The sequence below is a fragment of the Salvelinus fontinalis genome, chromosome 22 (assembly GCF_029448725.1).
Source record: "Salvelinus fontinalis isolate EN_2023a chromosome 22, ASM2944872v1, whole genome shotgun sequence".
Classification (NCBI taxonomy): Eukaryota; Metazoa; Chordata; class Actinopteri; order Salmoniformes; family Salmonidae; genus Salvelinus; species Salvelinus fontinalis.
The window spans coordinates 15,632,298-15,655,900 of NC_074686.1; the positions used below are offsets into that span (position 1 = coordinate 15,632,298).

General features: G+C 46.3%; 1 protein-coding gene across 1 annotated transcript; it reads left to right on the forward strand.

Moving 5' to 3' along the window:
- The first annotated feature begins 1,104 nt into the window (after window positions 1-1,104).
- LOC129819941 (zinc finger and BTB domain-containing protein 10-like) lies at window positions 1,105-20,366 on the forward strand. The gene is made up of 5 exons (XM_055876665.1): window positions 1,105-2,051; window positions 9,194-10,247; window positions 12,673-12,741; window positions 13,855-14,030; window positions 17,178-20,366. Exons 1-5 carry the CDS (start codon window positions 1,365-1,367, stop codon window positions 17,484-17,486), a joined length of 2,295 nt encoding a protein of 764 aa, XP_055732640.1. The 5' UTR covers window positions 1,105-1,364; the 3' UTR covers window positions 17,487-20,366.
- The last annotated feature ends 3,237 nt before the right edge of the window (window positions 20,367-23,603 follow it).

The window sequence follows — 23,603 nt, forward strand, 5'->3', positions numbered from 1 at the left end:
GAAGCAAAGTGGGTCACACTCCCCATCATGTTCACACACTGTGTTCTGGTTTAGTCCTTAATTTACAGTCTTTGAAACTGGACGCTAGGCCTAACAACGCCACTCAGTACTGGAACAGTGCTGTCAGTCAGAAAACTCAGCGAATCATGAAAGACTACTGCCACCTGCAGGAGCAAATGATCAGGAGCAGGCTTCCATGGGATTGTTCTAGGTTTTAGATCAATATATATTCCCATATTGATTATGGCTCTGTATCTTCAATAATCTGTGGGGAAAAAACGAAAAAATGCCAGTTATACCCAAACAAATATTTTATGTTTTTGGTGTTATCTAAACATAAACGTATTACTTACGTATTACGTATTACTTACTATATCATTGTACACTACTAATTTTGGCTTATTCATCAATAAAACCTAATGAAAATATATATATTCCACTCGGCCGTGTTGGACTGTATACATTTCCAATCAATTATTAGTTACGTATTTGGATTGTTATTGATTATTAAAGTTTCTGATATTGCTGTGGTTTTTCACATAATTCATTTTAACAAAATATACACTTATTTGGACAACATGTTTGAGTTTATTTTATTATATGCCTATAATAAACAAACTGGGTGATGTTGGATTGCAAAAAAATATTGGAAATAACGAAATAGTAATGGGGGAAAATGTGGAACGCAAAGAACCATGAAAGTGTTAATCATTCACCTGGTAGCTGTGTCACCACCTAGGAACATACAGAGAGTATCTGTATGGTCTGTATGTTCCTAGGTCACCACCACACCTTGTGCGTTTGGTTGGATCATTTGTTGTACCTGCCCATTGAAATTAATGTAATACAAATACCATTGGTGCGCACTAGATCTGTTTGATGCAGTTAAATACAAGGGTACCGTCACCCCGCTTGGCAGGAGGTCTGAAAGGAGGACAAGGATTTGTTGGTTGGAGACAAGCAAAACCAAAGATGAAAAGCACGCGGGAAATGGGTGCAGCCACTCACACAAAAGACCCCTTGCTGTAAACAGCGTTGAGCTATAAAAGAACAGCACCCCCATCTTCCTTTAAATGACCCCCCACGACCCCCCTTTCTCTGGTCGAAGTGCATTGTGGGGAAAGTCGTTGCCATTCGACCTCTGTAGGGCCTGCGCGGACGCAGCTAGAACCCTGAAATTCATTATGCGTTTTAAAGCTTTATTTATTTCCGCATAACCTACATACTCTCACCAGGAGGCCAAAGTAGGAAAAAACGATAAACAGACATATAATTCGGATCCGCAACATAGAATACTTAAATATATCGAAATTAGTCGGTAGGGATATTGTTTAGAAAGTGGTATATTTTAATATATTAAGAAAATGTCTGGGGAGAGAAACCGCAGGTCGCTGGCGTTCAGAGGAGGTGGATTAGCCGTAACCGGTTCCAGTGGTGTCGGGGGGAGCAACAGTAACAGCTGGGAGGCCCAGGCCTGTCAAGACCGAAATTTGAACGGGAACCGACCAGATCAAGAAGAGGATAGGGATCTGGGGGCAAAAGGACCATCGCAAGAGAGAGTGGAGGGTGGGGGATCTGTCAGCGATAGCACAGAACCAGAGGCGGAGGAGGCAGAGGACCCGGAAGGGGGCAACTGGGCAGACGGGAACGGAGAGGATCGTGTCGGTTGGGTGGCAGTAACTGTCAGAGAAGACGAGTCCAGGAAAGGGAGTAACTGGACAGCGGGTAACGGCCTGAACAGCGAGGACAGAGGCGAAGCGGGGAGCGGGGGAGACGGGGAGCAGGAAACGGGTGGTGCCAGGAAGTCTTGGGTAGAAATGAGACCGCAGACGTTACTCCAGAAACATTCGCTATTCCAAGCATCATGGCGACAGGAGTTCCCATGGCTCAAATTTTGCCAGGAGACGGGACTTATGTCTTGCTCCTGGTGTCACAACATTGCCACTAAAAACAACGACGAGCTGGTGAAAGGCAGTCGAAATTACAAGCGGGCCTTGCTTTTGAGACATCATCTGTCTTCTGAGCACGGAAGGAATGATCCGACCAAGCAGGTAAAGTGTCTACAGCGTAATTTATGGTTATCATTTCTTTGAGTTGTGTCTAACTTAGTTAGCCAATATTTACGCACAGCTGAGTTTCAGTTCCCTGGCAGTTACATTTCCCCGGGAGAGGCTATCCAGCTTGCTTCCTAGTTAGCTAACGTTAGCTACTTTTTAGCTAGTTACTTGCTAGTTCTAATCAGACATGTTTGATCGTTCAAGGTAGCTAGCCTACCCAATGCTCCCATGTTAATCTAAATACCTAGCTACAGCTCACGATTATTAAACTGTGCTTAATGGTGACATTTATACAGAAACCAATTACTAGCGAAACAAATCTGGCTAGCCTGTAGCCCAGTGACAGTGTGACTCCCATTAACTTGCTATTCCACGTACAAGTAATGGGAGTCACATTGGTGGCTAGCTACCTTAGGGTGTTATTTTATATTATCATAGCTTCAAGGACAATACACATACTAGCTAGCTATCTACTGTTAACATTTGCCCTGGAGTTGTATGTTTTCTTCTGTGCCAGAGTATAATGCACTTGTAACCATTCAACAAACGCTTTTGTTACCCCAGCAACTACCTTGGTTTATTGCTAGCTTGCTTTGCTAGCTGGTGAACCGCACCCCTGCCTACCCCCCCTTCTCTGTTCTGCTTTGCACAGTGGAGAGCAGAATGCAGAATGACCTCTGGCGCATTTCTCCCCTCCTCCCGTTGGAGCAGCTAAATTAGAGGCATTGTGCTAGATGACTCCCCAGAATCCATAGATGGTGTGTCACGGGCTAGGTTGGACAGGAGGAGAGGTAAATCAAGTCCAAGCAGCTTGACAGCTAGCTACCCCTTCCTACCCTCCCTTCCTACCCTCCCTTCCTGACCCACATGCAATTCTTTCTGTGAAAAGGTTACAATAGGTTCATACACTATATATACAAAAGTATATGGACACACATTCAAATGAGTGGATTCGGCTATTTCAGCCACACCTGTTGCTGACAGGTGTATAAAATCGCGCACACAGCCATGCAGTCTCCACGGGTAAACATTGGCAATAGAATGGCCTTACTGAAGAGCTCAGTGACTTTCATCATGGCACTGTCATAGGATGCCACCTTTCCAACAAGTCAGTTTGTCAAATTTCTGTCCTGCTGCCCCGGTCAACTGTGTGTGCTGTTATTGTGAAGTGGGAACGTCTAGGAGCAACAACGGCTCAGCTGCGAAGTGGTACGCCACACAAGCTCACAGAACGGGACTGCAAAGTGTTGAACCGAGTAAAAATCATCTGTCCTCAGTTGCAACACTCACTACCGAGTTACAAACTGCCTCTGGAAGCAAAGTCAGCACAATAACTGTTTGTCGGGAGCTTCATGAAATGGGTATTCACTATCCATGGCCGAGCAGCCGCACACAAACCTAAGATCACCATGCGCAATGCCTAGCATTGGCTGGAGTGGTGGAAACCTCTCCCGCGTTGGACTCCGGAGCAGAGGAAACGCGTTTTCTGGAGTGATGAATCACTCTTCACCATCTGGCAGTCTGACGGAAGAATCTGTGTTTGGCAGATGCCAGGAGAACGCTACCTGCTCAAATGCATAGTGCCAACTGTAAAGTTTGGTGGAGGAGGAATAATGGTCTGGGGCTGTTTTTCATGGTTGGGCTGGGTCCCTTAGTTCCAGTGAAGGGAAATCTTAACGCTACAGCAGACAATTACATTCTAGACGATTCTAACTTTGTGGCAAAGTTCTGGGGAAGGCCCTTTCCAGTTTCAGGATGACAATGCCCTTGTGCACAAAGCGAGGTCCATACAGAAATGGTATGTTGAGATCGGTGTGGAAATACTTGACTCGCCTGCACAGATCCCCCGACCTCAACCCCACGAACACCTTTGGGATGAATTGGAACGCCTACTGCAAGCCAGGCCTAAATGCCCAACATCAGTGCCCGACCTCACTAATGCTCGTTGCTGATTGGAAGCAAGCCCCCACAGCAATGTTCCAACATCTAGTGGAAAGCCTTCCCAGAGGAATAGAGGCTTTCATAGCAGCAAAGGGGGGACCAACTCCATTTTAATGCCCATGATTTTGGAATGCGATATTCGACGAGCATATGTCCACATACTTTTGTTCATGTAGTGTATGTATACTGGCAGCAGCATGGGTTGTCATGTCACCATCTGACCTTGTCAACCCATACATTTATCGATTAATAGGGTTTTTTATGGTATGTTTTGTATCATATAATTACCAAGCTATACATTGTCAGGTTGTATGTACAGAAGGACTGAAACCATGACAGACCATCACCAAGGCTTCTTTCCCCTAGGCTTGATATCAACGATTGATTACTTGATGATGTTCCCAATGTCAAAATGATGAATGTGTATATTGCTGCAAAAAAATCACGTTTGGAATATTCATCATAGGACAATGAAACACCTTCTGGGTGAGATGGAACATTCCACTTGTGTAATTACAAAACCTGCCCAACTCCATTGCTACCCAAATACAAAGCAATTACTAAAATCCTATCTAACAATGTTGTTAGCTACCGTAGTAATTACAGGGTTTTTACACAGGGTTAAAGAGTAATCACAGCAGTATATAAAAAAACAACTACAGAGCCCAGTTTCCTATTTGACATCTAGGCCCTATCACCTCTTATCCTGACTCTGATTCAAGCTGTCAGGGGAATTGAGAGCATGCAGCCACAATTTGACTCTAATTTGTCAGTGAAATGAAAGAGGATTGGATCACACTGCCAGACCACCAGGGTTAGTTCCATCCGATATACGCAATCACTAATCAGAATGACTTAAAGTGAAGGGATCCACTAACTTGTACACATCACAAATTAGTAAGGAAAGCAGTGGGAGGAGGGATTAGAGAAGAAGTAGTCCTCCTCCCTGAAAACAAGACTACCCTGGCTGCTTGGTCAGGGTTTAAAGGTTAGGGATAGTGAGGGATAAGACAGTAGCTCCACCATATAATCAAACACTTTCCTTTAGCCTAATTTCATTTCGTAGCTTTCGGAATAAAAGATTTTAGATGCCTTTAAAATTTCTGGATTTTCTGTGCAGTTGTTAATGTCAAAGTTTAAATATGCAAAGATGATTTTCCCTGTGGTGTTTTCCCCCATATATAGTAGCCTAATGTTGTTTTGAATATAATTCCTGTGTGAACTACATTGTGGCAGCACATGAAATGGCATCATTTTCTTCACCCAATTCCGGACCAAAGTCCGGGAGGGGGACAATTCATCGCTGGAATCCGTCAACCCAACGAGGAGCTATTTGCATTGTTGGGAGGCCTGGAGGCCTGCTCCCAACCCACACCTTAGGGCCAGACACACTGCCGCATTGTTCTAGCATCTGGGAGACGGTCGGGTTAGGGGAGAGTATGGAGCCAGCTGGCCTCAGGGTAGGGATGGGATGGTAAATGGATGGTAGTGTGTAGTTACGTTAGCCTGGGCACCCATTGCCCGAAGGGCCCTTGGTTTGTTTTTCTTTTCTGGGATATTGTTCCACAAATTCTACTCTCTGTTTTAAGGGGAAGTGTTTTATATTTGTACTCCTGGATGGTGAGAGGTTAGCCAACAGTAGCCTACATCACACAGTTAAGAACTGGTAGGTAGATCTACTGTAAAAGTCATTTCAATCTGTTTGTATAGGCCTAGGCTGCATTTTCAGTCCATTTTAGTAATACTTCGATAGTAATAGCCTAAACACAGAATTTCACATACAGTGCATTCGGAAAGTATTCAGACCTTTTCCACATTTTTGTTACGTTACAGCCGTATTCTAAAATGGTTTCAGTAGTATCACCTCAATTTCCACACACTATCCCATAATGACAAAGAAAAAACAGGTATTTGGAAATCTTTAGAACATTTTATAAAACTGATATTACATTTATGTAACTATTCAGACCCTTTACTCAGTAATTTGTTGAAGCACCCGTGGCAGCGATTACAGCCTCAAGTCTTCTTGGGTATGATGCTACATGCTTGGAAAACCTGTATCTGGGGAGTTTCTCCCATTCATCTCGGCAGATCCTCTCAGGCTGTCAGGTTGGATGGGGAGCGACACTGCAAAGCTATTTTCAGGTCTCTCCAGAGATGTTTGATTGGGTTCAAGTCCGGGCTCTGGCTGGGCCCCTCAAGGACATTCAGAGACTTGTCCCGAAGCCACTCCTGCGTTGTCTTGGCTGTGTGCTTAGGGTCGTTGTCCTGTTGGAAGGTGAACCTTCGCCCCAGTCTCAGGTCCTGAGGGCTCTGAAGCAGGTTTTCGTCAAGGATCTCTCTGTACTTTACTCCATTCATATTTCCCTCGATCCTGACTAGTCTCCCAGTCCCTTTAGTTGAAAAACATCCTGCAGCATGATGCTGTCACCGCCATGCTTCACTGTAGGGATGGTGCCAGGTTTCCGCGAGACGTGACGCTTGGCATTCAGGCCAAAGAGTTCCATCTTGGTTTCATCAGACCAGAGAATATTTTTTCTCATGGTCTGAGAGTCCTTTAGGTGCCTTTTGACAAACTTTTACTGAAGAGTGGCTTCCGTCGTGTTCTTGGTCACATCCCTGACCAAGGCCTTTCTCCCCCGATTGCTCAGTTTGTTCAGGCGGCCAGCTCTAGGAGTCGTCTTGGTGGTTACAAACTTCTTCCATTTAAGAATGATGGAGGCCACTGTGTTCTTGGGAACCTTCAATGCTGCAGACATTTTTTTGGTACCCTTCCCCAGATCTGTGCCTCGACACAATCCTGTCTCGGAAAACCTGTTTTCGCTTCGCCATTATCGGGTATTGTGTGTAGATTGATGAGATTATAATTTTTTACAAATCCACTTTTTAGAATAAGGCTGTTGTATAACGACATGTGGAGAAAGGGAAGGGTCTGAAAACTTCCTGAATGTATTAGATTTAATTTAGATGATGAACGTCAATGGGCTTCGGGCCTACCAGTACTCTAACCTCATGTTTCCACCATAACATCACTGGGCCTGGCTCACAATAAATGGCCACGTCAGAGGTTCGTCTTCTCACCATGGTATTCTCATTTGGACTCAGCCAGAGCAGTGTGCGAGACCTGCCGATCCAGCAGCACTAACACAGTCCGTAACACGTGGCACATCTGGATGAAGGATGAGCCGAGTATGGAGCTGGAGAGAGTAGGGTCCTAGCCTGACTCCCGTACCTCCATACTGCAGCCCAGCTCACATAGCCTAGGCCTACATTCAGTAGTGTAGCAGGCCTGTACCCCAACCATTGTGACCAGTCTCGGTTACTGTGGCAGTTATTATGGTTAAAACTGCCTCAGTACCAGGACGTATCCCCACCGTTGTGATCTGTCAGTTGTTGCGTCTTGTTAATCCAGCGAATGTGACTTCCCCCTACCTGTACATATTATCTCTACTACCTCATACCCCTGCACATTGACTTGGTACCGGTACTCCTTGTATAAAGCCTCGTTATTGTTATTTGTGTTCCTATTTTCTATTTAATTTGATAATTGTCTTACTTTATAACTGCGTTGTTGGGAAAGGCTCGTGAGTAAGCATTTCACGGTAAAGTCCACACCTGTTGTATTCGGCGCATGTGACAATTTCTTATTTATTTAAAGATAGTAAATATGCCTCTTTATGCAACCAGGAAGCAGGCGATTTCACCAGAGATGGTTAATCCGCCTGCTCACCCTCCTCCTTCTGTATACACACACCTTTCAAAGTGTCAATGCCACACCTCTCCAAATACTACCCATCCTGTTAGGGCAGAAAATAAGGTGACCGACTCTCTGGCATTGAGCCCATTGTATGGTTGTGTGCATGATTGAATCATTCTGCGTCTTCCTTCCTGTTATCCTATTCAGGGCTTAGCCCCTCTTAGAGAGCCACATGCAGCCTGTCTCCCTTACACACTCTCTCTCTCTCTCACACACACACACACACACACACACACACACACACACACACACACACACACACACACACACACACACACACACACACACACACACACACACACACACACAAGTGTCAAGTCAGGGCCTTTCTGGTTAAGTGGGAGCAAAGAGCAGAGCAGGCACAGAGGAGCCAGGGTTTAGCTGCTGTATCTAATAAGTGTGTGAGTGCAGGGCCATACAAAGAAACCCCAGTGAGGCACAAAGCAGCACTGAACAATGAGCTGCAAGAGAGGAGAGAGCCTGGTATTGTGAGGGTAAATGGGGTGACCTGGCTCTATCTCTTCTTCTCTCTGCTTGCTCTCTCTCTCGCCCTCTCTCTCCTTTCCTCTAGACCTGGCTAGCAGGAACAGAGTGCCTTGCTGCTCCTGATAATAACCCTGATCATGCCTGCCCGGACAAGGCCTTCCAGTCACTCAGCGTAGGGAGGGGGGTGGGGACCTCGAAGAGCAGAGAAATGGATTTAATATAAATTACTTGAGCTGAAAACCCAGCTGTGTAAGGAGAGTGGGGTGGGGGAGAGAGAATGCAGGGCTCGAGCAATGCAAATTACTCAGGATTAGGACATCTGCTATGCAATTCGTAAACGAGGCAGAAATGTATGCAGGCAGTGTGTTAGTGTAGTAACAGTTATGTCAGTCAGTGCAGTGCTGTGTACTCCCTCTCTCTGGCTCTCCTCCGTACCAGCTTGGCCTGCTGCCCTGGATGGGAAACTCCCATGAAGGGATAGGGAAGATAGAGGGAGGGATGGAGGCAGAAGAAGAGTGAATTTCTCTCCCATCAGCCATCATATTGACAAGTAGTGGGTGGGGTTTTGTGACGATTACATCTGTTTCTGTCTGTTATGATTGGTTATAACACCATTAGCTGCTGTCACAGACCCAGATTAGGCCCTATTCCTGGGCAAAAAAATCGGCATGATCTGGGAACCTGCCCCATAATTCTCTGCAAAAGTGGGAGTAACAGTAACCGAAGCAGCTGTCTGACTGTATTTCAGTCTACTTTGGAAGTAGTTACCACATTTCCAGTTCCCACAAGGTGAAGAAACACCTCCCCCATTATGGAGCCAGTCAGACCAGTTTCACCCCTGCCAGGTGCATCTGTCATTGTCCCTTTCCTTTGTGTGTCCCTAGCCATTAATCCTGCTCATCTATTTGTTTCTCTCGCTCTGTGTGTGTGTGGGGTGTGTGTTGTCTACCAGGAGCTGGAGCGGCCTGGCTGTGAGGACCCCCCCCAGGGGACAGACATGGAGACAGAAGACTACTACAGGAACAACAAACCTAACCAGGACTCCTACTGCTACCAGCTGCTGCAGGAGCTAAACAAACAACGCAAGGGAGGAATCCTCTGTGACGTCAACATCGTTGTGAGCGGAGAGGTGTTCCGGGCGCACAAGAACATCCTCGTAGCTGGGAGCCGCTACTTTAAGACCCTCTACTGCCTGACCAAGAGCGAGAACACTTCCTCATCATCCTCGTCATGTGACCAGACGACCACAGTCACCGACACCCACCTCGACGTGGCGGCAGTGGCAGGTTTCTCGGTCATCCTGGACTTCCTGTATAGCGGTAACCTCCTGCTGACCAGTCAGAACGCCATTGAGGTGATGTCCGTGGCCTCCTACCTCCAGATGACGGAGGTGGTGGGATCGTGTCGGGGGTTCATCAAGGAAGCCCTCAACATCAGCATCAAGCAGGAGGCCCCCGACTCAGTGGTGGTGGATTATAACAAGAGGAGAACGGTGGCCAAAGACGGAGCTGGACAGGTGCGCTCAGACGGCAGCACCAACAAGAAGCCTGGGAGTAACTTCTGGGCCACCAGCATCCTGTCCAAGCTGTCAATCAAAGCCAGTGGTCATGTCCAGGATGGGGAGCAGGCAGGGGGAGGCAGTGTAAAGGAGGAGCCCAGTGATGTGGAGCTGTCTGCAGGGGAGGGCTGCGCCCTGGGAAGCTCCAGCTGGGGCTGTGAGAACTCGTCCGAGTCTGCTGAGAACGAGCCTCCGAGCGTTCCGGGACCGGGGCCGGTGTTCGTCTGGAACGAGCCGGCTCCCGGGGCTGCGGCGGGCGGTGTGGTGGTGGTGAAAAGGGAAGGTCAGAGGGTGCAGCCAGGGAGCGGACGGAGGAAAAAACAGATCACGCGGCGGTTCGTCTACAACATCCCACCAGAGCCAGAGGAAGGGTTTGATGAGGGGATGTTCATCCAGCCCTCAGCCTCCTATCCCAGGGAGGACTTCTCCTTCCTCTCTGAGAACGCCGGTACGTCACCTCACCCCCCTCTCACACCAGTTCTTTAGGTAGCCAATGGTCAGACCGAGCACTCAGTCCCCCAACTGACAACACATAAACACATGCACATTCTTTAAGTAGGCCGTACCAACAGTTGTTTAGATGACCAAACAGCAGCCCTGTTTTAGAGAACGTGTAGGCCTAGCATTTTCTGTTTAGTTCCTAGACTGACATGGTATGACGACCATGCCTCTAGTCATGGTATTTAGTTGGTGGAGGTCTGAGTTAGTCCAGAGGTCTGTCCTGTTCCTCTAGTCATGGTATTTAGTTGGTGGAGGTCTGAGTTAGTCCAGAGGTCTGTCCTGTTCCTCTAGTCATGGTATTTAGTTGGTGGAGGTCTGAGTTAGTCCAGAGGTCTGTCCTGTTCCTCTAGTCATGGTATTTAGTTGGTGGAGGTCTGAGTTAGTCCAGAGGTCTGTCCTGTTCCATTGGACATGGCAGCCTGCTAGTGCTAGTCAGAGACTAGAGAGAGTCACAATAGCCCGAGCAGACCTGGTTTCAAATCATTTCAAATACTTTATCTGTACTCGATTTGAACTTGCCTGGCATAATGGACCAATAGAATAGTCTCCAAACTGCAAAACCCACCCATCTGGCAGGCTTGAGCAAACGCTGGTGGTGTTTGAAAGATTTCGAATAGTATTTGAACCCAGGTCTGATCCAGACTGAAGGCCCCATGCCCTCCGCTAGCCGTATATCTTTTTAATTAGCAGCCAGCCTGGTATGAGTATGGCCAGCCTGTCCTTTTTAAGTCCTCATCCTGCCACACCATACCTCAGAAACCCTGGGTAATCTCTGACTCTATGAGCCTGTCACGGCCACACACACACGCTCACACACAGTGCCAACTCTGCCCCCATTAAGCAGTGTGCTGTATGGAATGATATCATGCATTAAGGGGGATTTCACTCCTATTGCAGGATAAGGAAGTAAAGCAGGGGACACATTCTTCCTCCAGGTTCCTTTAAACGCAACACAAATCTTCTTCTCCCCTGTTTTATTGTGGCGAGAGGTGTTGCAACTTGGTGTGTCATCATTAATGCAGCAACACAATTCCCTAATTTGGCACTCTGACTTCTCCCTTTCTGTCTCTCTTCAGCCTAGATCTATGTATTAGAGATGCTCCACTTCCCATGTAACTGTAGTAGTATGGTTACTATGAGGAGAATCTGCAGTTTAGCATTAGTGCACAATATTTAAAAAATAATATTTATTTACCTTTATTTTAACAGGGTCCCGTTGAGACCAAGATCTCTTTTGCAAGGGAGTCCTGCATATACACTATTTACAAAGTAGAATACAATTTAATACAAATATTCCAGAAAAACAATCACATTCCTCAGCAAGGAGGTCCCCACTCCCCAATCAACATTTTAACCTGCCAGAGAGGCACCAGAACATCTAGTTGTAGGGAACTCTGTAGATTGTTCCATACATGGGGTACAAATAAATTGAAAGCAGATTTACCCAACTCTGAGGAGACCGAAGGGATTTGTTTTAAAACATTTTGCAATGGATAAATGAGCATTTCTTATTGGATAAGTCTCCCTGTTTCAATCTGTTTTCTTCTGTTTGGTGCCGAATGAACACCACCTAAGCTTCAGGTGACCAGAGGTCCATTCCTCTGCTTTACCATAGCAGAGTTGCTGGATTTATGGCTATAAATTCTTGGTTCCTCTCTAAACAAGGTCGTTGGATTGTTTTAAAGTGCGAGCTTCCCGGTTGCTGCCTCTTTACACACACATTAAATAACCTCCCAATCCCTTGGAGGTGCAAAGCTGTCAGGGTCTGCCCCTCCCTCTCTCCCTAATCCCCCCTAATGCACTGGGGCTGTCCTCACCATTCCAAATATTGACCCAGGCATGCAGAATAGAGAATGGGACCAGTGGTCAGGTACTTAACAATAGGCTCTGAGGGCCAGGCCCAGAGCTATGGCTAATTAAGCCTGTTCAGTGTAACATGATCCTCAGTGAAGGGCTGAGAGCTTCATCCTGGCATAATCCACAGCCCAGTGGGAGAGGCTGCTGAATACAGTGGCCTGGCTAGAGGAAGTGTTCTACAGACAGACAGGCAGGCAGTCTAGGGAATTGATGACAGAACACAGGCAGCTCCAGGGTCGTATTCATCAGGGATTAGGCACCAAACAGAAAACACAAAAGCAGAATGAAACAGGGAGGGTCTACCTCCACGACTTGTCCAATAAGTAATTTTCTTAATTTATTTTTAAAACATTTTTCCTACAGTGTGCCCTGCTGAACACGACCCTGGGGATAGGTCTGTAAACTGGGGGGGGGGATTGTGGGGCCTGGTCTTTTGTGTACGTAAGGTAGTGTCCTTCTGCCCCCCCCCCCCAAACCTTTCAGCCCCTCTTATCTCTTTGTTTCTCCTCTCACAGAACTGGCCAACCAGATTCAGTACAGCCTCCTACAAGACTCCTCCCAGCAAGGAGAGTCCTGGGAGAATGGTAAGATTTGTCCTCTTCTTGTATAAGCTGCATGTACCTACTATTATACTCTCTAGTAGTTGGCTTAGTGTCTGTTCAAAAATATGTTCAGACTTTGGTGCTTACAGATTAGAGATTACTATACTTATGACCAATTTAGTTTTCAAACCTTATGTCATGAACCTAACTTGGTGGATGGTTAATATGATTATGATCAGTGATCGGAAAACTTATGGTGGCTCTGGATCGGCTCTGGATCGGAGTGAAACGACTAAAATGTAAATATCCCACACGGTGGTGAAACACACTGTATCCTGTTGAACACGAACAGCACAGGTGACCTGCTTTTCCTCAGCCCCCTGGCAACCTGGCCTGCTTGACAACGCTTTTGTGTCTCGGCACAAACAAAGACAAAGGCAGAACCCTATCGTTCAGGTGGCTGTGCTGTGGGACAGAATAGCACAGAGCCTTGCCAAATCAATCAGTTAACTATCTATAGCTATCCCTGGGGTTGTTTAGTGGTTAGTGTGGTTTTATGGTTCCACTTTTTTACATCATAGATTTGTCAAATATCTTTCTTCACAATTGTGTAGTTGCTTATCGAGGCTCTAATATTTTCCCACTTTAATTTGAATCTCGTTGATATCTTGTGAAATGTGTTCATAGCAGCCGAGGCACTGCATTTCCAAACATTTTCTTCAAGATTCTTTCCTTCCTACATGAATCTGAAATGTTTTATGTCAGTGGGTTAATGGTAAAACAATTACATGTTTTCGGTAGGGAAATCAAATTAGACTTATTTTGTTATGTCCCCTAGGCAGTAGTTGCCATGGCAACTGACACAGTTTCTAGTATTTTATGGGGGTAACTCTGAGTGACTGTTTTCTCTTTCCATAAATACCATGGTAACATGATATCCCCTCACTGGGGTCACCCCTCACCCCACCACCACACCCAACAGCTCCTCTCTTCTATTGACAAGTGTAGATCAAAGGGGTTGTACCACCAGAGTCCGGGTGGCTCATCAACTAACTGCTCCAAATTCCTCCCTTCATTGTCTGTCAAATGTGGGTTTGAGCAGCTGATTAGAAAGCAGCCTCCTGACTCATAACCTGTTTGTGTTTTCCTTCTCAGGCGAGTCGTCCGACACGGCCCTGAATAAGCTCAAGTGTCCCCATTGTAACTACATCGCCAAGCACCGGAGAACACTAAAGAGGCACCTCATTATCCACTCTGGTGTCCGCTCCTTCAGCTGTGATATCTGTGGCAAGCTGTTCACCCGCAGAGAGCACGTCAAGAGACATTCCCTGGTAAGACCCAACACACACATCACCGTGTCATAGCCTCCCTCTACACTGTCACCTTCCCGTCAAGAGACATTCCCTGGTTAGTAGAGGGCCTGAAAGGGAACATCACCTCCCCCAAAATATAGCTGTCCTCCTCCACATTCTCACCTTCCCCCAGACACCTGAGTCGGGTTGCAAAATGACAGTTACTTTCTCAAGATTCCCAGGTTTTCCAGAATTCCTAGTTGGATTATTGTATTCAGGAGGTAATAATCACGAAATCCTGAATCTTCCAACCAGAATTTCTGGAAAACCAGGATATTTTGGGAAAGTTACCGGAATTGTGCAACCCTGCACCTGAGTCTACCTCCACACCCCCTCAGTCCCTAAAACACCCTGCACCTGAGTCTTCCTCCACACCCCCTCAGTCCCTAAAACACCCTGCACCTGAGTCTACCTCCACACCCCCTCAGTCTCTAAAACACCCAGCACCTGAGTCTACCTCCACACCCCCTCAGTCTCTAAAACACCCAGCACCTGAGTCTACCTCCACACCCCCTCAGTCTCTAAAACACCCTGCACCTGAGTCTACCTCCACACCCCCTCAGTCTCTAAAACACCCAGCACCTGAGTCTACCTCCACACTCCCTCAGTCTCTAAAACACCCTGCACCTGAGTCTACCTCCACACCCCCTCAGTCTCTAAAACACCCAGCACCTGAGTCTACCTCCACACCCCCTCAGTCTCTAAAACACCCTGCACCTGAGTCTACCTCCACACCCCCTCAGTCTCTAAAACACCCTGCACCTGAGTCTACCTCCACACCCCCTCAGTCTCTAAAACACCCTGCACCTGAGTCTACCTCCACACCCCCTCAGTCTCTAAAACACCCTGCACCTGAGTCTACCTCCACACCCCCTCAGTCTCTAAAACACCCAGCACCTGAGTCTACCTCCACACCCCCTCAGTCTCTAAAACACCCTGCACCTGAGTCTACCTCCACACCCCCTCAGTCTCTAAAACACCCTGCACCTGAGTCTACCTCCACACCCCCTCAGTCTCTAAAACACCCAGCACCTGAGTCTACCTCCACACCCCCTCAGTCTCTAAAACACCCAGCACCTGAGTCTACCTCCACACCCCCTCAGTCTCTAAAACACCCTGCACCTGAGTCTACCTCCACACCCCCTCAGTCTCTAAAACACCCAGCGCCTGAGTCTACCTCCACACCCCCTCAGTCTCTAAAACACCCAGCACCTGAGTCTACCTCCACACCCCCTCAGTCTCTAAAACACCCTGCACCTGAGTCTACCTCCACACCCCCTCAGTCTCTAAAACACCCTGCACCTGAGTCTACCTCCACACTCCCTCAGTCTCTAAAACACCCTGCACCTGAGTCTACCTCCACACCCCCTCAGTCTCTAAAACACCCAGCACCTGAGTCTACCTCCACACCCCCTCAGTCTCTAAAACACCCTGCACCTTCCCCTAGCTACTCACTTAGCTACTGTACTGACATTCTTTGGTGAGTAGAGGACCTGAGTCCTTCAGACACCCTCGCTTGCCTCTAAACACCATGTCCTTGTAACCATGTCATCTTGGATTTCCTTATTTACTTGTTTTTAAATCACACCACCTCCCTCTTCAAAACATTATCACTCACACACACACCCACTAATATGCCCCTGTCTCCACGAACCTGCTCTCCTCCTCCATCACTCTGTCCTCCCCCTCTCATCACTGTCCTCCACCCTCCTCCTCCATCACTCTGTCCTCCCCCTCTCTCTCCCCCTCATCACTCTGTCCTCCACCCTCCTCCTCCATCACTCTGTCCTCCCCCTCTCTCTCCCCCTCATCACTCTGTCCTCCACCCTCCTCCTCCATCACTCTGTCCTCCCCCTCTCTCTCCCCCTCATCACTCTGTCCTCCACCCTCCTCCTCCATCACTCTGTCCTCCCCCTCTCTCTCCCCCTCATCACTCTGTCCTCCACCCTCCTCCATCACTCTGTCCTCCCCCTCTCTCTCCCCCCATCACTCTGTCCTCCACCCTCCTCCTCCATCACTCTGTCCTCCCCCTCTCTCTCCCCCTCATCACTCTGTCCTCCACCCTCCTCCTCCATCACTCTGTCCTCCCCCTCTCTCTCCCCCTCATCACTCTGTCCTCCACCCTCCTCCATCACTCTGTCCTCCCCCTCTCTCTCCCCCTCCATCACTCTGTCCTCCACCCTCCTCCTCCATCACTCTGTCCTCCCCCTCTCTCTCCCCCTCCATCACTCTGTCCTCCACCCTCCTCCTCCATCACTCTGTCCTCCCCCTCTCTCCCCCTCTCTCTCCCCCTCCATCACTCTGTCCTCCACCCTCCTCCTCCATCACTCTGTCCTCCCCCTCTCTCTCCCCCTCTCTCTCCCCCTCCATCACTCTGTCCTCCCCCTCTCTCTCCCCCTCTCTCTCCCCCTCCATCACTCTGTCCTCCCCCTCTCTCTCCCCCTCTCTCTCCCCCTCCATCACTCTGTCCTCCACCCTCCTCCTCCATCACTATGTCCTCCCCCTCTCTCCCCCTCTCTCTCCCCCTCCATCACTCTGTCCTCCACCCTCCTCCTCCATCACTCTGTCCTCCCCCTCTCTCTCCCCCTCTCTCTCCCCCTCCATCACTCTGTCCTCCACCCTCCTCCTCCATCACTATGTCCTCCCCCTCTCTCCCCCTCTCTCTCCCCCTCCATCACTCTGTCCTCCACCCTCCTCCTCCATCACTCTGTCCTCCCCCTATCTCTCCCCCTCTCTCTCCCCCTCCATCACTCTGTCCTCCACCCTCCTCCTCCATCACTCTGTCCTCCCCCCTCCTCTTCCATCACTCTGTCCTCCCCCTCTCTCTCCCCCTCCATCACTTTGTCCTCCACCCTCCTCCTCTGTCACTCTGTCCTTCGCTCTTCTGCTGTAGAGGTGTCCTCCATGTCTTTTGCTGCATTCATTTACTCCTCAGAAGTAGGAAAGTCGGAAATATTGGATTGGGTAGTGGCAGTTTCTCAGTCATATTTCTGAGTTAAGAGCAAATTTATGACTATTCCAGGAGTTTAGCGTGAGTTTCTAATTTCCACGTTTCCAATTATTCCGACAGAACATGAACACAGCATTAACCTTTGTCTCGCTCTCTCCCCCTTCCCATCCCTACAGGTGCACAAAAAGGACAAGAAGTACAAGTGCATGGTGTGTAAAAAGATCTTCATGCTGGCGGCCAGCGTGGGGATCCGGCATGGCTCGCGGCGCTACGGCGTTTGTGTGGCATGTGCGGACTCCCACCAGGCCACACAGGGGGGCCTGGAGTCCCTGGAGGGCTTCGTCCGTGAAGACCATGACTTCGAGGAGGGAGGAGAGGGGGAGGAGCCTGACGAGGACATGGCTGAGGAGGGGGAGGAGCCTAACGACAACGACCAATCCAACTGGGAGGAGGGCGACACTGGTGCTGCCCTTGAGAACGAGTAGTGACTTGCTTAGATAGAAACAAAATAGTTGACGAATTATAAATAAAAAAAGCTGGTAAACAATCAAAGTGCTATCAAACCCTGAGGTTATTTACACAGTTCAGTGTGTGAGACAAAGAGAAGCTTTGGTAGCGAGGGACTCCAAGATGTGCAGATATTCTATGTGTCAGACTCTGGGCTTAGTGCTCACTAGAGAAAGAGATAAAAATGAAATATTGAAATCAGGTTTATGGGGCTGTATTTTATTTTTGGGGGGAGGGGGTTGGTGGTGTACAGCGGTTTAAGTTACGATAGACCAATCATCTTTAAAATACATGTTAATTATTTAATTTATGAAAGAGAAGTTATTATGGTCTTATTAAATATACTTTTTTTCTGTTTTGTTGTAAACTGTTATCAGAGAAGTTTCCTTTCAGATTTGGACTTTCTGTCAAGTCTGAAAGTATATTGTTAGCTGTGTGTTTTAGAATAAAGTACGTCAAAGAAAGAGAGCATTATTTGCCGACAGGAAGATTTTATGTTTAGATGTTCTGAACATTATAATTTTATCTTTTATCTTTTCCATGCACAAATCTTGGAACCAAAAAATCTGTTTGTGACTAATTTATCACAGCCATATTTATGAGTTTAATTTAAGTGGGCTGTGCTATGTGCCAAGCAGAACGCACACCAAGATTTAGCAGGAAATAAGAAAACTACTGAAAAATGCTGAGAGAAAATGAAAGGGATACTTCGGTATTCTGGCAATGAGGACCTTTATCTACTTCCCCAGAGTCGGTTCAACTCGTGGATACCATTTTTATGTCTCTGTGTCCAGTATGAAAGAAGTTAGCATTGGCTCTCGACAGTACCTCAAACTTCCTTCATAATGGACACAGAGACAAAAATGATATCCACGACTTCATCTGACTCTGGGGAAGTAGATAAGGCCTCATTACCAAAATCTTGTTCTATTCCTTATTAAGCAGAGAAAAAATCTAAAGTGATTCAGAGAAAAACAAGTGAAAGTATGAGGGGAAATGTTATTTGCTATCTTTGAATGAATCACAGCACCACACAGTAACACTTTATAAAGCATTTTGACATTCATTTAAAGCTTGAATTTTGCCAAATGATGGAGATGATTGGTGCTGTAATGCTTATGTCGCAAAATACTGGACCTACGCTGTATATGATGTTTCTAATCATGAAGCTTGAAATGACTCAGTTATATGTATTAATCAGCTCTCTATAGAACACTGTTGTGCTATTGTCTTTTTATGTAATGCTCACACACTCACATACCATTTTATAGAGCTACCGGCAGTACTGGACCTAAGTTAAGAAGATAAACCATGTATATATATATATATATATATAAAGTTATGTTAGGTACTGAGTTTATATATATATATGCTATTATTAACTTGAACGTTGGGTGTAAGGTGGTATTTGAAGAGTGCCGATAGATCATAGTATGTGATTTATGAAGTCTGAAAGAGAAACTCCATTTTCAAAAGTGATGATATTTTTACAATCAGTTTTTATTGAATTTGTTAAGTCTTTTTATTTTGTCTGCCAGGTAGGAAAACACTTTGTTAGATATAAAGTGAAGCTCTATGGCCATCATAGACATGCACTTACTTATTTTTTTGGCGTTCATGAAAATCATTTTGTCTTTTTTTGCTTCCCCAAAGAAGGTCTGAATGGAACAATATTAAAACTGTCTTTTCTCTTCCATGCGGAACATTTTTTAAGACATTTTGTTATTTAATATTATATTGACTCCAAAATGCAATCAAGACTGTTAATTTCTATCTGTTTGTCCAAACAAAATAGTTTATTATTGTTGAGATGATGTATTTAAAAAGAAGCCAGGTAAATTCTATAGTATGTAGATCCTTGCTTGTGTATGTAATCGTCAGATTTAAATGTTTTTATAAAAAAAATAATCATTCACTTTACCCTAGATACATATATAGTTTTATTTGTCCTTTACAAAGATGTATTTACTTTTCCTTTTTCATTTTCATTTTATTTCATTAAGAACATATTTTATAAGAAATATGGATTGTTTGAAATGTAGGAACAGCAGTTTCTGTCCATATGCAGTGGATATATATTGAAGTGCTAAAATTATACGGAAATGTTTGATCTCCCTTTTCTCAAAGTGCAAATGTATTTAAAGGAAACCTATAGTAAGTTTCTCATCCCTGTTTGTAAAATATGATTTACCTTCAAATCACTGTGGGAGGAAAAAAATGTAACTAGTTGATTTTACTTAATGGAACACACAGTTTGCTGCAGTTAGCGTGTTTAAAACCTTGGCCTGGCTTTGTGTCGTGTCTTGGTTGCGTTCAGAAGGCACAAAACGGAAAACAAGTGAAACGGGGAGGTGCTATGCTATCTGTACTTGTCCAATAAGAAACACTGGTTTTTGTTTTCCGTTGCAAAATGTGTTGCTACGTTGTGCCCTAATGAACACAACCCTAGCCTTCCTCTCTCCTCTCTGGGTCTATATGTGTGTGTGTTCACACCTGTGCTTATTCATCTAACCACCCTGTTTCTTGTTTTTATACTATCCTTTGACTCCCTTACTGTACAACCGATGATCTCAAGATGATGTCTTGTTTTAGATTTTATTATGCTGTACTATAATGGACAAAACAAACAAAACACTAATACAGAAACAAGCTTTTTTTAAAAGGTGTATTTTTCAACTTTCTTTTCAAACTACAGTGATGCAAAACCAATGGGCCTTTCTTGGGCTCAACCCCAAACACAAAACAAGTCAGGTTACTCTTTATATGTTTTTTCAAAATTAGTTCTCCTTTTTCTGTTTCAATTGTACTACTGTTCCTCTATAATACATTTTAAAAATAAAACTTTGATAATGCTTAAACTTAATCTCTGTTTAATTTTTTAATGTTTTTAATCACATCACTTTATAGTCTTGCACCTCTATGTAAAGGACTGGACACACCATAATGAACGTTGGCTGTCCTGACGAAGCTTGGTCCTTGGGACATGGAGGAGCAGGCTATTGTTTGACCTGAGGGTGCGGGTGGGGTTATTGAGGGAGAGGGTTTATTGGCAATAAGGAGGGGCATTTCCATTAATACACTGGAAAGTCAGCAGGAGGGTTTTGAATTAAATCCTGAATGAGGCAGGAACCAGTGCAGAGATGCTTTGATGGAGGGTGTTTTGGATGTATTGGAGCTTCTAGAGAATCCTGCCAGGGATCCCGATGAAGGGTGTGTTGCAGTCGTCCAGCCTTGAGGAGATAAAGGCATGGACCAGCTTCCCTGCATCAGACTGAGTGAGGGTGGGACAGAGTTTGGCAATGTTCTTGAGGTGATAGGAAGACACTTTACACTGTTGTTTGATGTGGCTGTCAAAGGTCAGGGAGGAATCAAGCTTTACACCCAAATTGGAAAGTTGTATAAGACTCAATGCTGCCATCTAGTGGTCAGGTTGGGAAATAATCATTCAGGGATGACGGTTTTATCCCCGCCACAAGGTGGCAGCACTTCACCTCTTATCCTCTGTTACAGCCATAGACTTTCAGCAAGGACATAGAGCTAGCTACAGGTCCTTGGTTACAGTAAGTCAACACATCTCTGGTTTGGTCATCTCAGCACTGCTCACACAGACACAGAAATAGTTCAGCAGTACGTGAATTGGAGTTTCAATAATTTATCCTTAGATAACTGTTTGTGTTACACAACATTCAAAGTTAGTTTAGTGGTTATATATTATTGTGAACTCCTGCAATGATCTCAGCAATAACCTTTTGCTGGGTTTGACAATTAAGACTACTGTAAATTTCTTTACATGAGGACATTTTTATGTTGCTTTTGTAAGTATGGGTGTTTGTTTATGTGTTCAGTGTGTGTGTGTGTGTGTGTGTGTGTGTGTGTGTGTGTGTGTGTGTGTGTGTGTGTGTGTGTGTGTGTGTGTGTGTGTGTGTGTGTGTGTGTGTGTGTGTGTGTGTGTGTGTGTGTGTGTGTTTGTGTGTGTGTGTGTGTGTGTGTTTTGCATGCGTGTGTGTGTGCGTGCATGCGTGTGTCCATCCGCGTCCGTCTTGGGTGTTTGTGTGTGTATATGTACACACACACACACACACACACACTCATCAAACAGCCCTGGGCAGCCCGCCACCACAGCCACACACTGGCCCATTCTTTGGTGTGTGTGAGAATGGCGGGGGAGTCCTTTCAGGCTCCTTTGTGTGGGTGTCTGTCAGCGGTGTGGTCTGAGGCAGGCCCTATTGTGGCCCACCACTGTTCCTTATTGACACAGGACCCTCTCTCTGCATGTTCCCAGGCTCCAACCCACCGCCGTGGCTGTGTGTGTGTGTGTGTGTGTGTGTTTGTGTGTTTCTGCCGTGAATGGCTGAAACTTAAACCAGATCCTCGGAGCATGGTGGAAGTTTGTTTTCTCTCCCCGCTCCCTTCCTCAACACATTGTGTAGTGGCGTTCAGCCTGGCACTCATATTTCAATCTAAACTGTGGCGTTTACATTGAAGGGACTCAGGTGATCATGTGGTCACAGCTGCAGCTGCTGACAGGTCCTCCACCACCCATTGAGAACATCCTGGATAGGGACACACGTAAGTTTACACATGAGCGCACACACAGCCTGGAAATGACACCTACGCATACGCATACGCACGCACACACACCAACACACACATGCACGCGCACGCACACACACACACCGCCTGGAAATGACACACGCACGCACACACACACACACCCACGCATGCGAACGCACGCACACACACCAAGACACACACACACAGCCTGGAAATGACACCTACGCATACGCACGCACACACACCAACACACACATGCACGCGCACGCACACACACACACAGCCTGGAAATGACACACACACACACACACATACACACACACACACATGGACTGAGATTGGTTGTTAGGTTGTGACTGGTGACTTGAGGGGTTTTATTAGAATTATTTAGTCAAATTAGTGAAGAGAACCATCCTTCCTATCTGGATGAGCCTCTGGTTTCCATGTAGTACTGAATCAATGATTTACACCACAGAGCCACTATACGGTCACTATAAGGTGTACTGGGCTGGCCTGGTCACTATAAGGTGTACTGGGCTGGCCTGGTCACTATAAGGTGTACTGGGCTGGCCTGGTCACTATAAGGTGTACTGGGCTGGCCTGGTCACTATAAGGTGTACTGGGCTGGCCTGGTCACTATAAGGTGTACTGGGCTGGCCTGGTCACTATAAGGTGTACTGGGCTGGCCTGGTCACTATAAGGTGTACTGGGCTGGCCTGGTCACTATAAGGTGTACTGGGCTGGCCTGGTCACTATAAGGTGTACTGGGCTGGCCTGGTCACGCATCCACCAAAGTTGCTGAAACAAAAAGTTGACACAAGTTTGCCAAAAAGCACCTGGATGATCATCAAGACTTTTGTAAGAATGTTCTATGGACAGATGATTCAAACTATAACTTTTGGACGACATGGGTCCCATTATGCCTGGCGAAAACTAAACACTGCATTCCACAGTAAGAACCTCATACCAACGGTGAAGCATGGTGGTGGTAGTGTGATGGTTTGGGGATTCTTTGCTGCCTCAGGACCTGGACAACTTGCCTTAATGGAAGGAACCATGAATTCTGCTCTCTATCAGAATTCTCCAGGAGATTGTCAGGTTCCCTGTCTGTGAGCTGAAGCTGAAGTGCAGCTGGGTCATGCAGCAAGACACACAATCAAGTCTACATGAAAATGGGTAAAAAGCAACAGATTTGAAGTTTTGGAATGGCTTTGTCCAAGTCCAGACCTAATCCCAATTAAGATGTTGTGGCAGGACTTGAAACGAGCAATTCATGCTTGAAAACCCACAAATGTCCCTGAATTACAGTTCTGCATGGAAGAGTGGGCCAAAATTCCTCCACAGTGACATGAGAGACTGACCAACAACTACAGGACACATTTGATTGCAGTCATCCAGTCGCTGCAGTTAAAAGGCGGCACAACCAGTTATTGAGTTACTTTTCACACAGGGGCATTGGGTGTTGCATAGCTTTGTTTATGAAATAAATAAGTCATTGTGGTATTATTTGTTCCCTCAGTGTCACTCCCTGACCTTAGAGA

Coding starts and splice junctions, on each gene's coding strand:
- LOC129819941 (XM_055876665.1), top strand. CDS start 1,365: ATGTCTGGGGAGAGAAACCGCAGGTCGCTGGCGTTCAGAGGAGGTGGA. Junction 10,248..12,672: donor CTTCCTCTCTGAGAACGCCG/GTACGTCACCTC, acceptor CTCCTCTCACAG/AACTGGCCAACCAGATTCAG. Junction 12,742..13,854: donor AGGAGAGTCCTGGGAGAATG/GTAAGATTTGTC, acceptor TTTCCTTCTCAG/GCGAGTCGTCCGACACGGCC.